Genomic DNA, 16,292 nt, shown 5'->3' with positions numbered 1-16,292 from the left:
TCCTATCTGTACCAGTGTCCATCCTTCGGTCTAGCCAGATTTGTAAGGTAGAATTGGGATCATGATAGGGCGGTGAGGGGGGAGGGGGGAGTCATTTAGGAACTAGAGAAAGTTGTATGAGGAAATGCTGCTTTTTATTATTGGCCTGTGTCACTAGATGTTAAAGGCTTTTTAAAGTTATGTGATAAAAACATCTAGTTAGCTTTGTTGAAACTCAACATTTTCCCTTATTCATCCGAAGAATCTCTCTTAAGATCTTAAGGAAATGTTGGGTTAGATTAGTGACTTTCACTATTATCATCTCTGTTTGTTCTTCTTTTTTTGCCATTGCTAAACTCTTACCTCCCAAACCCTCCTATTTTTTAAAATTTTACTTTAGGACTTAGAATATTTGTCTGAAGGCCTTGAGGGCCGGTCATCCAATCCCGTTGCAGTGCTTTTTGACACACTTCTTCATCCAGACGCTGACTTTGGATATGATTATCCATCAGTTTTGAATTGGAAACTGGAACAACATCATTATATTCCTCACTTAGTTCTTAGTAAAGGTCCTCCTGGTGGGGCTTGGCACGTGAGTACTTTTTCTTTACATTTTCGTCTATGTAAATGATATGTCCTCTTCATTCGATCAGCTTGATTCCTATGCATTAGGGTAATGCTGTCATGTGCGATGCTTACCACGTTTTTATATAAGGAGAATTTTTATGCAGTTCAGTTAGTTAAACATAGGCTAATTATTAGTAGTAGTTAAACTAACTTGCGATAATCTAAGATTGCATTTGCTGATGAAGATCAAGGATTGCAAGTCTTCAGTATGAATTACAGCTTTATACCAAGAAAACAAAAATCTTCCTAACTGGACCAATAGGTAACATCATGATAAATGGAGGGGGATAAATGAAGTTGTCAAAGAATTTTTCTTGCTTAGATCTACAATCAGTGCTCACGGAAGCAGCAGTCAGGAAATCAAACAACCTAATCACATAGGGTAACTAAGCTGCACAAAATCTCCTAAAAGTGTGGAAGGGCAAGAATGTCACATTGAGGTCCAAAGTGTGTCTGACGCAAGTCGTGGTATTTTCAGTCACTTCAGATGCATGTGAAAGTTAGACATTGAATAAGAAGAGCCGAAGAAGAATTTATGCATTTGAATTGTGGTGCTGGTGAAGAATATTGAAAGTACTGTGGGTTGCCAAAAGAACTAACATCTGTCTTGGAAGAAGTACAGCCAGAATGCTCCTTAGAGGCAAGGATGGAGAGAGATTGTCTTACATAGTTGGGCATGTTATCAGGAGAGCCCAATCCCTGGTGAAGGCTATCAGGCTTGGTAAAGTAATGAGGCAGCGAGACAAGGAAGGCCCCCAACAAGCTGGCTGAACACTGGCTGCAAGAAAGCGCTCCAGCGAAGGAACACTTGTGAGGCTGGCACAGGCCTGGGCATGCTGCTTTCCTTTGTGAGTCGTAACCAACTTGGCAGCACCTCCTAGCAACAATAGTCAAACTAAATTTGATTACTGACTTAGCATTAGAGTAGGGAGATCTGTTTTTTATGAGAATGATATAGAAAACATTACAGGGATGCTTTGTATAATAAAACATTTAAAATTTAGTTATTAAAATTAGAGATTATAAGATCTCATATTTCCATTCCCCTGCATTTTCAAAATCTTGAATGAAAACCATGTAAAAGAAAGATATTTTAAACTGATGAGCTGATAAATGTTTTATTCAATTGCATTTCAATAAGGGATCAAGCTCACTGCCATAGCAACTCACTCATAGCAACTCCTTCAGAGAGAGTGGCATTGCCCCTCTGCGTTTCTGAGACCCAGCTGTCAATGGCAGTAGTTTTCACTCTTGTGTTCAGTAGTTAACACAGTGTCTAGCAGATAATGAATGTTCGTTTGTTGTGTAGGGAAATGTTAAATATTTTTACTCGTCAAAATTTAGACTTCATGGAAACTTTAATTTGTATTAAATTTCAAAATTTGAGTACAAATTTCAGCTGCATATTTCTATATTAGTACAGTGTTATACTTGAAAAAATTGTTTATATTTATCACATGACTGGGGCCAATAGGGAATTGTGCTTAAATCATCACTATTTTTAATCTTAATTTCTTTTATCATAATAAGTTACAGCTATTGGTATATCTTTACTTTTTAAGTATACGTCTTTCTATGTACTCTATTGTATAGTATCATTGTTAATAAAACTATATTTCTTGAAAAAGCCAGAATGCATATCTTTTTAAGGATTTTATATTACCTCCTCTAAATTCATGAGATTTTAATTACAATTACATCTCAACTTAAAAATATGCAGGTGATAAAATGTAAAAGAACAATATGCAGGCTCTGTGTTAGTCCGTGTCTCCCACGTTTATATCAGTCACTCACTACCACCGTCGATGCCTGCTCACAGTGACTCTGTGACGCAGGGTAGAACCGCCCCTGTGAGTTTCCTAGATAGTAACTCTTTATGGGAGTAGAAAGCCCCATCTTTCTTCTGGGTGCAGTGGATGGTTTCAAAGTGCAGACTTTGTGAACTGCAGCCCAGTGAATAGCCACAGTGCCACCGGGGCAAACAGAGATAAATGTTGATTACTGAGAACACCTTTGAATCAGTGGTATGTACCTAAAGCTTTCTGAACCTTTTCATGCATTTATTGTAGCCACCAGAATAGTAATACAAGTTATGTTTGAGCTGCAATCCAGTTGTTTAACATCACCTTCCTAACCTAATTATTTGTTCCCACTTGTGCGTGCATGTCATGCCTTACTCTTACTGTGCTTGCCTATAGAACTGTATACATGTTTCTGCAGCCCTCTCCCCTATCCTGCTTCATATCCTTGGTCACGATCTGAGATGGAAGCTCCTTAAAACCCAAACCAAACAAACCCCACTGCCGACGAGTCAGTTCCACCTTGGAGAGGCCCATTGTGGCAGAGCGGAGTCGCTCTGGAGGATTTCTGAGTGACAGCAGAGGCCTCATCTGGCTCTTTTGCAGTGGCTGATTGGCAGCCCAATACTTAACCCTTGGTGCCACCTGGGCTCCTTAAGTTCCTTATATCCTCTGTCATCTCTCATATTTATCCTCATGTAGTTCTTTCTCTCTGTGGTGATTTAAGTTCTCACCACTCTTCTTCCAAAACTTTCCAGTTATGTCCTCCTGAGTCAGTTAGTGGTAAATAGCTCTCCTGCATCCTTACTTATTTTGACCATCTGCTTCTGTTCTCTTCCTTAAAAATTTGCTCTTTTCTGAAGCTACCACTCCTGCTGCAGACTCACTGCCATTCACCCTATAGAACAGGGTAGAACTGCCCATGTGAGTTTCTGAGACTAAGTTTTACAGGAGTAGAAAGCCCCATCTTTCTTCCAAGGAACTACTAGTGGCTTTGAACTACTGATCTTGGTGGATCACAGCCCAACTCATAACTACTATGCTTTCTTTACTCCTCATTGCTTTATGTAGAAGCCTCTGTTCCTTTGAACAAGCCAAATGATGAAAGCATTATTTGGGGACCAAGTTTTAGAGTTAATTTATAAAATCATTTCAAATTGCTGTTAGCACGCCTTATCTAATTGGGATGATTTGGTGAAGAGAAATCAATTACTGCTTAAATAAATTTATTGATTGTGATTTTTTTTTAATTCTCAAAGAACATGGAAGGCTCCATGTTAACAATCAGCTTTGGAAACTGGATGGAGTTACCTGGACTGACATTGAAGGACTGGGTGTCTAGCAAACGAAGGTAAAGATCAGCCTTTATTAAAAGACGGCATGGAGTAAATTTCAAAAATATTGAAGCAATCATATTTAGATAAATAATAAAAGTCTCCATTTCTTACAAATAAAAACTCTTCGCAGCAGTGGTCGTAATAAGCTAGATTCTATTTAGAGGTATTTTGAAACTAAACAAAGTGGTGTAAGGGATTTTCTAAAGATGGTCATGTATGTATATCTCCGACGTACATATTTAAAGTGTTTGACTTTGAGGATAGAAGAGTATATGATTAATTATTTAGAATGATGGAATAAGTCTGAAATATGGTTAAGTAGGAATATGGAATTGACTACTTTATGGTAGCAAATATTTAATAAATATGAAAGAAGTAACAATAAATCTCAGTTTGAAAGAATACCAGTTTGTTTTTGGAAAAGAACCTAAAATATAAAAAAAGGAAAAGCCCTAATATTTTCAAACATGGTAAATATTAGATAGGAGTTACTAATACAGAGAATGTATTCTATTTTTGCCTACTCATAGAAACAGTGAAACAGGAAATTACTTAACCTTTGTTGAAAAAGAGATATAACATTTGAATGCTGACATTTTGCTAGACACCAGATTAATGTACACAAATTCTGCTTAATTGAGAAGGCCTAATTTAGACTAGCTTGAATAGTTAAGATTGTCTTACCCCAAAACTTCATTAACTATTTTTCTTTTAGTCATTTTATTAGGGGCTCATACAACTCATCACAATCCATGCATACATCAATTGTGTAAAGCACATTTGTACATTCATTGCCCTTCAGTAACTACTTTTTATAGGACTTACATATGAATTTGAAACTTAAGGTTGCAAAATCAGGCAAATTGTACAAGTTCTTTATTTTTATAAGTAAACAAAGTTGCTCAATACATTCTTTCCTCTTAAGCGAGGAAATACTATATTTATGTACTTAAGTGTTCATCTTTCTAAAGTGTGCCTACTGGATATTAGAGCAGTATGCGAAGATGAGTTTTTAGTAAGTATTTTATTTTGGTTCTGGCATTTGCGGTGTTCAGAGCAGACCAGTCACTAGAGATTGGTAGGGTTTCGAACCTGACTTTCTAAACTTTGGAGTTTGTGACCTCAGGCAAATAATCGAAACGAGCAGTCATCCCATAGAATGTAAAATGGGAGTTTCTCTAAGAATTAGCACAATCTAAATGTTAGTCACCATTAAATTTAGAAAGAAATATATGGACTTCTTCCATTTGCAAGTTACATTGCATTCCGTCAAGACAAATCACTTGCTTCTGCAACTGCTGGTCCTAATTGGAGCACAGTACTGAGGAGCACTAATGCTTGCTATCGGAGTGTACAAATGGAAAATAAAAGCTTCATTAGCACCATTTGGTTTCATAAAATAATTATAGTTTTAGGTCTTTTTAAGAGAAGAACACAAATATTTTATCATAATTTCTTAGATGTAAAATCCTTTGGTTCAGCAGAAGATGTTGATTGGAGTTATTTTTTTGTCCCTAGGAAAATAGAGGTTACCAAAAATCTTTCCAAGAAGGTATATATAATCTTTAGGAAGTTTATGTATCATAGATATCTAACAGCCCACAGTAAGGATCTAAATGATTTTCAACATTCTGGTTTTCAGACAGCTATAAGTTTAGTTTCTATACTTAGTGAAAAGTTATCAAGGTATTTTGAGCAGACACCATGTAAGGCACTGCAGAAACTTATGCTAAATACAGCTCCTGCCCTCCGGGGACGTTCTCTTTTGATAAAGTTAATTCACTGATATTTTTAAATTAAGGAAAGAAAAAAAAAAGCTTGTGATTCTAATTTGTAGCTGAGAGTTAATCCAGAGGAAGTAAAAAGATAGAGAAGTGTAACTATGGAGAAATAACAATTGTAGAAACTGAAAGACTATCCTTACAAGAATATTTTTCCTCTTTCTTTTGAAGGAACTTAAAAGGGGATCGAGTAATGCCAGAGGAAATAGCTCGCTACTATAAACATTATGTGAAAGTTATGGGTCTTCAGAAGAATTTCAGAGAGAATACGTACATAACCTCTGTGTCAAGACTCTACAGAGATCAGGCTGATAATGATGGTCAAGACAGAGATATCTCCGCAAGGCATTTGCAGATAGAGAAGTCATCCTTTATTAAGAGAAACTGGGAGATCAGGGGTTATCAGCGGATAGCCGATGGGTCTCATGCTCCCTTCTGTCTCTTTGCTGAGAATGTAGCTTTGGCAACCGGCACATTGGATTCTCCTGCCCACTTGGAAGTTGAAGGAGAAGATTTTCCTTTTGTTTTTCATTCAATGCCTGAATTTGGAGCAGCTGTAAGCAAAGGGAAGTTGCGTGGCAAAGTGGATCCTGTGTTAATTGTAGGTTCGGGGCTTACTGCAGCTGATGCAGTACTGTGTGCTTACAACAACAATATTCCTGTGATCCACGCATTTCGCAGAAGAGTAGCTGATCCAAGCTTAATTTTCAAACAGCTTCCTAAAAAGCTTTATCCTGAGTACCACAAAGTGTACCATATGATGTGTACGCAGTTGTATTCTGGAGACTCAAATTTATCTGATTATACCAGTTTTCCCGAGCACCATGTGCGTTCCTTTACGCCGGACATGAAATGCATTCTTCAGAGTGCATCTGGATTGAAGAGAATATTTAAGCTTTCTGCAGCAGTGGTACTGATAGGTTCTCATCCTAATCTATCTTTTCTGAAGGAGCAAGGATCTTACCTAGGCCATAACTCAAGCCAGCCAATTACATGTAAGGGTAACCCAGTAGAAATAGACGCATATACCTATGAATGTGTTAGAGAGGCCAATCTTTTTGCATTGGGCCCTTTGGTTGGGGACAATTTTGTTAGATTTTTAAAAGGAGGGGCGCTAGGTGTTACACACTGTTTAGCTACAAGACAGAAGAAAAAGCATTTATTGTTGAAAGAGGAGGAGGAGATGGGGTAGCTTAAAGCCCGTGAACAGGTAATTAATGGACAGTTTTCTTTTAAATGATTAATATAGTGGTTGTACAGTGTACTGAGATGGCTTTTCTGGACCTGAATTGCCGGGACGAGAGTGTCAAGCTCTAGTAGTTATTTTCTTAAAGCTAAAAGGACTTGCTGTGCTGTTGACACTGTAATGGATCATAGGTTGTCAGACAGTTAAAACACTGCCAAGTGGTTTGCTTTATGTTCTCACTTAACTAAAAACTTTCTTTTCTTCCAAGACTTATTTTTTATGATTTCTGATTTTTTTTTAAATTATAATGTTTGAATCTAAAATATTAAAACCACAGAGTCATTAGGCCAGAAAGTGTTTCATTTGGTTTAAGGGTCTTTGAAGGACCAACCACGTCAGCTTCATCTGTAGCTAGTTAGGAAATGCAGTCTCCGGCCCCACAACAGGATCATCCAATCAAAATCTGCATTTGAACGTGTCCCCTTGTGGTTTCTATGCACCTTAACGTTTGGAACACACAGAGCTAAAAGAAAACCGGTATGTAAGATATGTATGCTGGGGGTTGGTCAGGGATGGGTATAGGGCATTGAAAACTCAGGTCTTATTTATTTTGAAATTACCAACTGTATAAATTAATATATATATATATATATCAATATAATGGTCTTTTTTTAAAAAGATTTTTATTGCTGAAACCTTGACAGGAACTTCACATTCTTTGCGTCCGATCATTTAAACAGTCTAATGTTGGCATATGCTGATATCAGAGGACCAGCCAAAGCCAGAATGGTTTTTTGGAGCTTTACTCTTTTCTAGCCACTGTAACATTTAATTACTCTGATTTGCAATTCAATAAGCTGCTGATGGAACTGCTTATTCCTGTGTGACCAGGGAGTTCAGGTCGATCTAGCACTGATGATGATCACTAAGATATTTGGGCACAGCAAATACTACTCCTGATACTGTTTGGCATTGCCAGAATTTCTAAAGGTGAGATGTGAAAATGAGATTAAAACCTGTCTCTTCATTCCCAATGATGTCAGCATTTAGAAAACTCTATCCAGAGTATTTTCATTGGAGATGATTAAGCAAGTCACGTATGGGTATGTATTACATACTTACTTTCATTACCTTGATTATTGAGATGTGCTTAATCTCTGTATTTTCACACACATTCCTGTAATTTTTTTAGTGTTAAACTAAAAAACAAAACAAAAAACCAACCTTGTAATTGAGTTTCTTCATGGTAAATTGAATTTATTCATTTTTCTTTTGGTGAAATTTATTTCCTACTGGAATGTCTTCATTGAACATTTAATTTTCCATTTTTTCTTAGAATTAAAAAAGGTGGACCCAGTTTTCATTGTCTTTGTCTTATTTTATCAGCGTTAATTCTTAGTTTATTGGCGATCATAATTGTCTGGTGAGCTTTATTATGCTGTGGGCCAGTCCTTCCTCCTGCTCCCCATAGCACTTTACTCTTAAAAGCCAGCACAGTATCTGGCAAAATCCATACCCAGTATTGTTGAAGGTATGTTTACAGAGAGTCAATTTAGAATTCTTACAATGATGAGACAGAAACAAGTTTACTGATCTCTCTCAGTATTTTACACAGTATCTGTGGACTTAATGCCTATGTTTCAGTTTTGAAAATCTTCAGGGCTTTACTATGTAAATGAATGTTTCTACCCCCTGAAGGGCGCTGGAATGATCCCCAGGGGTACAAAAGCAGATACCCATACATTATCCTGGAGTATGGGCTATAGTATAAGTTTTTAATTGTCAGGGAGCACTGATTAATTTTTTTCTGAAACTGGTGGTCAGCCAAATCATTTTGGGAACCTGTGATCCATGTTTTAAAATATCTACTTACTGGAAAATGAAAATTCTTAACCTTGTGTTAAGTACCAGCCTCAGCAAAACTGAGAATAAAATAAAATTTAAAATAATTGAAAGTTTAACTTTGTTGCAAAGATTATTGTGTAAAGCTATTTTGATCAGATGTAGTCATGTAGTCTAAAAAACCCATTTTCTAGAGATGAAAGAAATCCAGGTTTCAGACCACTAGCCTGAGAAGAATTTGTGGAATAAGGATTAAACTGCCAATGTGTTGGTCTTGAATTAATTCACCCTCCCAGGTATATAAGGGAAAAAATCTGCCTTTGGGGAAAGAGCAAGGAGAGAAAAAAAATGATGAAAAGCCATAAAAACTTCAACGAAAAAACCGATTACAAGGATCTATACGTGACCTCCTCCCTGGGGGATGGACAGCAGAAAAGTGCGTGAATGGAGACATCAGACAGGGCGAGATATGACAAAATAATTTATAAATTATCAAGGGCTCATGAGGGAGGGGAGTGGGGGGAGGGAGGGAAAAAATGAGGACCTGATACCCGGGGCTTAAGTGGAGATTAAATGTTTTGAGAATGATGAGGGCAATGAATGTACAGATGTGCTTTACACAATTGATGTATGTATGGATTGTGATAAGAGTCGTATGAGCCCCTAATAAAACGATTAAAAAAAAAACTTCAACGAAAAGATTTTTGGCTCAAATCTTGATGGAGTAATGAGAATTGAATTTACCCTTCACAGTGATCAGGTATAAACCTAAAAAATATGTAAAACAGTATTTTCAGGCACTAGACAACAACCCAGGATAAAGTTTTAATTTTAAAGAGAAAATTTGTCAGTCCACCTTTCTTTGCATGTATAATCCAGTATCACTAATATAGCCAAATTTTCCATCATTATAAAATCCAGGAATGATTTTTAAAGGAGTAGGCAGTGAGCTCCATAATCCTGACTTCTGCCTGACGGCACTTGGAACACAGGAAGTCTACCCCACACCAAGACCAGCAGATGCCTTTTGGTAGGTGTGGCCAAGTCATTGTGACTCATAGCATTGCTCCGGACAACAAAATTAATCCGGGATGCTCCTCACCATTGTCAGACGTCCTGTGCCAGCTTCATAATCTTTGTTTGAATCCTTGAGAATATTCCTCTTAGCTGATCAAACAGGATGTACTCCAGGGACTGGTTCTGATAACGTCCAAAGTATGCCAGATGAAGCCTTGCCATCAATTCTAAGGAGCATTATGGCTCTACTTTCAAGACAAGATTTTGTTTGCTTTCTCCGCTAGTCTACAATTCAGACAATTGATTATCCGGTCTTACTGTCCAGCTTTGCAGGCATAGGATGCGGCCGACTAATACCATGACTTGGGTCAGACTCCATCTTAGTCTCCAGGTGTAGAAAAACAAGTTTGCAGAGAGCTGGACTTTGTAAGGCAGGAAATTGGACAGGAGCAAGTTTCAGAAATTTGCACGAAGATTTATTTAGATCTGTATACCAAACTAAAAATTGTGTGACACGGAGGTTCCTAGGCTGTAGGCAAGGTCTTTTCTCCTGTAGAGAGGCTGGGGAGTTCAAAGCTCCAACCTGTTAGCAGCAAGTATTTGATTTCCATACCACAAGGGCTCCTTGCTAAACTGATTGGAGAGAGCGAAACCATAATCCTTACCAGAGATTGCCTAATGAGGGTTAGGAACGGAATGGACATTTTGGAGGTTGTACAGTTCTGGAAGCCACTGGAATTCTGACCAGTGAGACTTAGCTGAACACCTTCTATTTAAGAACCTCATAACGGGATAAATATAAAACACACCATGCACATCACAATCAAATTGATGGACAAAATTTTAAAGCTGCCAGAGGAAGAAAGACTATGAATGAAAAATGGACCAGGAAAAAATTAAGATGGTGCAACAATTTCTTTTATAACCCTGTCATATTTTCTAGTGAGAATAATACTTCAAAAACAGGTGAAGTGTAAGACGCATTTTGGGGTTAAATGAAATCGGGAAGATTTGTTACCATGAGAGTTGTACTACAAGATTGCTTTGAGGATGTTCATGTTGAAGGTGTGTGACACCAGATCAAACATGTCTATGAAGTAATGTGACTAGCAGGAAATGCAATGACGTCTCATTATCCAAAAGCCTGTGGGCCATTCAAAACTTCACAATAAGATAAAAATACTTTAAAACATGGATAAAAATGTGTATGATTTAGGACATACAGGAGTAAAATACATAACAGCAACAAAAACAGTAAATAGTTTTATAAGACATGTACATACAATGGTATAATTAAAGGTTGTGATGAGGCTGCACATCTTTATGGGACATACTAAAAAAAAAAGGTAAAATAGAGTGCTATAATGGATTAATTCAAATGGAGGCAGAAGAAGGGAAAATGAAATAATGACCAGACAGGACAAATAGAAAACTAGATGGCGACGCCCACAGAACCATGTCAATAATTATATAACAGACATAGACTAAGCCCCACCAATTTAAAGATTATCAAACTGGAAACAAGCTTCAGCAATAGGTTGTTTACCAATGTGGTGCTTTGAATTACTTGGTATGGTCCTTTTAGTCTTTTAAGTCCCACTAAATAACTGGGTAGGACCATGCAAATAGGAGGTGCTTGTCTCACAGTACTGGCTAGCTTACTACTAATGTAACTAAGGGGCATGGCACCTTTGTAGTGGTGTGAGCATGAAGACAGGTGTATGAGGGTTGGCCCTTTTGCCATCCTGCAAGGCTTAAAATGAATCATCCTGGAAATGGAGGAGGACCTCACCCAACTCCCAAGAAAGAGCAGCCCGGAGCAGAGTACAGCCTTTGGGCCCCTGGTCCCTGTGCTGAGAACCGCCTCAATCCAAAAACGAGAATTCTGACACAACATGATGAGAAGCAGTGACAGATAATGGTGGCAGCTGAACGGAATCTGGCATGAGACAGAAAAGTGGGCTCTCTGGCTTGTGAATGGAGAAAGCTGTGAGGAGGAGGAAGCTCTGAACACTTGTTAGCAGAGTTTTAAAAGCTTTGTAACTTTATCTGACCAGGGTAGGGGGCTAGGTCTAGGGGCTGAAGACTAGAGAGATATGTGCCTGTGGGTACTGCTAAGAGGCCGCTGTCCTGATTGAAGAACTCTCTCTCGACTCTTCCTGATCTTGCATTGCAATCTGCTACTTCCTTGACTTCTGTGCCATTTCAAGGAATGATTGCGTCTGGAAGAGGCGCGGGGAGTGAGGGTCCTGAGAGAACTGGAGAAAAGGGTAAGTGGCGGCACGTAGTATGACTTCGCCCTCTAGGGGTCAGACGGGGCAGCTGACGCTGATCACTTTCTCACCTCTCCCTCTGAACGCTACACATCAAGCAATTCATGCAATTACAGAGAAAGCTAGCGATAGGTTATAAGCAAAAGCGTGTGAAGAAGAGTGTATACTAAGCATGAGATTAGTTCATAATGATGAATTAAGAAAAATTAAAAACTCTGAAAATAAAACATTTTTTACCATGAAGATAGGATGACCAAATCTGAAAACAGAACAAGCAATGGGCCTTGACACACACACAAAATTAGAATCTTGTATATTTTATTTAATAAATGCAGGCCATTCAATATTTGTCATTTCAACTTCTATACACTATGTTCATGTACCCCAGGAAGCAAGAAGTAACGGCTTGCCAGGAAATGTTTCTCCACGTCTTCTGTACAAATGCTGTTATCTTCTCCTTTTCATATTGGGATTGTATCTGCAACCAGAGAGATGGCGTCAAATGACATCTAGATAAATGGCATTTCCGTTTCAGTTTTAAAGTTAAAAGGCTTTCAAACCAGAGTCTCTTCTTTTGGGAAACAGGAATGAGAATGCCATTTGGGTCTTTAAACAGAGAGTAAGCACTGCCATTATCCTTTCTCTTTCCCCTTGATAAGTACTTGGGAAAAACAAAATGTAACAACAACAAAATTCCTATATAGCACTAAATACGTAAGCAAAAGTAGTAGCTTCAAATTTCACATGTATTTATACTTCTAGTTTTGATTCCACACACACAAAATAGTAGATAGCACTTGCACAAAAGAACATTATGAATCTAAAATATAATGACCATTTTACAAAAATTTCTCCTAAAGCAAAGAACCACATGGGGCTGAGGAACTATTCTCATTTGACCACTTATGGAAAAAATTTAATATTAGTATCTTCACCAGTAATTCATATCACCAAAAATGAAATCAGGGAATCAAACTACCACATTAAAAAAATGTAGTGCAGGCACACCTTGCATTACTGCCCTTCACTGTATTACGGCTCACAGATATTGCCTGTTGCCTGGCAACCCTGCGTCAAGCAAGTCTATTGGCGCTTTTCCACCCCCAAAACATGGACTAACTTCATGCCTGTGTCACATTTTCTTAATTGTAACATTTCAAAATGCCATTGCACATTCCAATATAGTATAAACATAACTTTTATAGGTATCAGACACCAAGAAAATGTGTGTGACTTGCTTTATTGCAGTGGTCTGGAACCCAGCCGCATCATCTCTGAGGTATGACTATATGTCGTAGTTCTATTTTTATATAAGTTGAAAATGTTATCTTCCCCTAGCCATGATTTACCTAATATACTCAGATATAAGTTGTTATGAGGTATATTAAGCCTGCAGGAATGCTGAAAATAAATCAGAAGTTATAATTACCCAATCGATATTAGGCCTCTGAAACATCTCACAGAAACCTGCTTTGAAATTCTAATCTAGCCATTTGTTGTCATGCATGCACCAATGAAAACAAAGCAAATGGTCTGGCATTTCACTTTCTTAATTCAAAAGCCCGTCCGATCAGGATCCTATTAATGCTGAAAATGCCACACACACAGCCAAGTTAATCCAGCCCAGGAACTTCTTTTGGCAGAATGCCCCCGTACACATTTTGAGGACTCTGATTCAGCAAAACTGAGTACATCCCAAACCTCAAGGCCATACCCAGTAAGCCCAAAGAAAAGGTACTCAAAGAGCAAACAAGACACGTGATAAAAGCAAACCCATCCCCCCCACACCCCTTAGGTGAAGGGACAATGTCTCTCTTAACGAGAAGGAGACACACACAGTCTCTGCGATTAGAAATGGTTGTGCGGCTGGTGCGAGGCTGGTAGTGTTTCTGTTGGGCACAGGGTGGTTGTGAGTGGGAAGTGACCCGATAGAACGTAACAAAACCAATAGACATGAACGTTATATACATTTCTCTAAGGTATCTGAGAAAGCAGACATTATACTTTACCTGAAGAGATCATCAGCAAGAGACTCTTCTTTTGCATGTTGATTTTGCACCTGTGAAAAGGAAACTAGGTTAGAGCATCCGCTCCGTGTTGGGTGTACACAGTAATGAGCTTGCAGTACCCGAGAATGATGTACAAATGCGTTTTACACAATTGATGTGTGTATGGATTGCGATAACAGTTGTATGAGCCCCTAATAAAATGTTAAAAAAAAAAAAAAAAAGATGAGATGATTAGAAAACCACGAGCAGAAACAGATCCATTGACCTTAGGTATTGGTATTTTCAGGCAAAGACTAAAAACTGTTTAATATACTTAAAGACATAAAAGAGTTTTTTTTGAAGACATAAAGCAGGAGCTGAAGGTATCAGCAGGAAAGATTTTAAAAGAATGAATGATACATTTTGAAGAAAAAAAGACATTTTGAAGAAACTACAAAGAAAACAGACTAAACATATAGAATAAAGGACAGCAAGGAGAAAGTGAGATTTAACTTCATGTCAAATTGAAGTTCCAGAAAAGATAAAGCAGGCAAAAATCATGATAGCTACTCTTCACTTATCAACTATCTTGTGATGCAACCTTTTGCATCTGTGACCTGAGTAAAAAGCTGATCCTTCCAGTCAGCAAAAGGCTCTCCCAGGGGCTGAGCAGTTAAGCACCGGTGCAGTCCTTCTCCACTCTTCAGCACACGTGGTCACCTTCCGTGTTCACTGACTGCTGACTTTTGCCCTAACAACTTGGGTCTTTGGAACCTGATCATGTTGACAGGTGAGTAGCGGGTGTATTTGAGAAAATGATGAGAAATGTTCAGAATTACAAAATGAAAATTTCCAGATTTTGAAAGTCAATACCACTTGTAAGATTATATATAGCTACCAGGTGTATAGTATATGATTGATAAACTTGTAATGACCTTGATGTGACTGTATGCCCATCTTTTACCCTTTATTAATTTTGTAGACTTTACTTTTCCTTTACATTAAGAAACATACATGACTAAGTTTAGTTTTCATTTTATACACATATACTTTTCATTGGCAAAATAAATCTAGAGCTCCCTTAGAGAAGGATCATAGAATGGTACAAATTAATCTTCATTTTCCTGAATGATCTTCAGTCACTTATCCAAAGCTTAGTTTTAAGAAACTGTTCTCAGGAGACCATGAGGAACTAAAATGCAATTCAAGAAGGTTTCTGGGCTTCACCTCTGACTATTTCCTACTCACCTCCATTTCCTGCCTCAGCCACTCTTCTAGTTCCGTGTTCTTCTGAGCATGATGGGCAATTAGGTCTGAGCCTCCGATGATGTGGGGAAGTTTCCCTGCTCCAGGAAATGCAACCTGGTAAATAACACAAGTAATGATATTAAACATAACTTGAGATGGTTATTTTTTCTTTGAAGCTTAAAAAGCAAAAACTGTAAGTCAAGGATGGTCAAAGTACTAAAGATGTTGACATGCTGTAATGAAAATGAGTGAGGGAGCTGCACCTCGGACCTTCTCTCTTTGTGCTCACCTTGTCTACCTAGGACTGTACCCAGTTTAGACAAGACACTGAAATTCCAGTTAAAAAGTACTGCTGCTAAGGGTCTAGCACATGTGCACAGACACATACACACACGTTTGTTCTAAATCAAACATGGATGGCTGCACCCAAGTTCTCCATAATACACTTGTCCTAGTGTCAATAGGATCCCTTCAAAAAAGGTCTCATCCAAATAAGTGTCTGAGAAGATCTGCTAGGCCAGAGAAATTCAAGGCAGAGAAGTCAGCTCAAAGTTATAGTGACTGTTTTGGGGGACTCCAAAGGGGGAGTTTTGATAGATTTTCTCAAGGACAGAGGACTATCAGGAGGTCATATTATGAAGAAATGATCAGAAATCGGAAAACTCCACTGGTGAGAAAGAGGCAAGGAGAAAGTTGCACTGTGGGCTGTCCTTTTTTAAAAAGCATTTTACTGGGGGCTTATACAACTCTTATCACAATCCATACATCCATCCATTGTGTCAAGCCTTTTGTACATTCGTTGCCCTCATCATTCTCAAAACATTTGCTCTCCACTTAAGCCCTTGGCCTTAGCTCATTTTCCCCCTCCCTCCCTGATACCCCTCCCTCATGAACCCTTGAAAATTTATAACTTATTATTTTGTCATATCTTACACTGTCCGACATCTCTCTTCACCCACTTTTTGGGTGGAGGTTATATGTACATCCCTGTAATCGGTTCCCCCTTTCCACACTACCCTCCCTCCACCCTCCCGGTATCGGCACTCTTACCACTGGTCCTGAAGGGATCATCTGTCCTGGATTCCCTGTGTTTCCAGTTTCTACCTGTACCAGTGTACATTCTCTGGTTTAGCCAGATTTGTAAGGAAGAATTGGGATCATGATAGTGGGTGAGGAGGAAGCATTTAGGAACTAGAGGAAAGTTGTATGTTCCAT

At 38.3% G+C, this 16,292-nt stretch overlaps 2 protein-coding genes across 2 annotated transcripts in view; one reads left to right on the top strand and one right to left on the bottom strand.

Moving 5' to 3' along the window:
* Window positions 1-8,066, top strand: part of OSGIN2 (oxidative stress induced growth inhibitor family member 2) — a 13,712-nt gene extending 5,646 nt beyond the window's left edge. Inside the window, 4 exon segments of the mRNA XM_004697482.3 lie at window positions 380-571; window positions 3,665-3,756; window positions 5,695-6,683; window positions 6,686-8,066. Coding sequence (XP_004697539.3) covers window positions 380-571; window positions 3,665-3,756; window positions 5,695-6,683; window positions 6,686-6,720 — 1,308 coding nt within the window. The 3' untranslated portion in view covers window positions 6,721-8,066.
* A 4,076-nt stretch (window positions 8,067-12,142) lies between these two features.
* The window catches only part of NBN (nibrin), a 39,542-nt gene continuing 35,392 nt past the window's right edge, over window positions 12,143-16,292 (bottom strand). Inside the window, 3 exon segments of the mRNA XM_013007210.2 lie at window positions 12,143-12,319; window positions 13,851-13,900; window positions 15,078-15,191. Coding sequence (XP_012862664.2) covers window positions 12,289-12,319; window positions 13,851-13,900; window positions 15,078-15,191 — 195 coding nt within the window. The 3' untranslated portion in view covers window positions 12,143-12,288.

The sequence above is a fragment of the Echinops telfairi genome, unplaced genomic scaffold, assembly GCF_000313985.2.
Source record: "Echinops telfairi isolate 266 unplaced genomic scaffold, ASM31398v2 ScPeMD7_1;HRSCAF=3_0, whole genome shotgun sequence".
In the NCBI taxonomy this organism is placed as follows: Eukaryota; Metazoa; Chordata; class Mammalia; order Afrosoricida; family Tenrecidae; genus Echinops; species Echinops telfairi.
The sequence above is the reverse complement of the archived record's forward strand: the minus strand, read 5'-3'. Positions and strand labels throughout refer to the sequence as shown.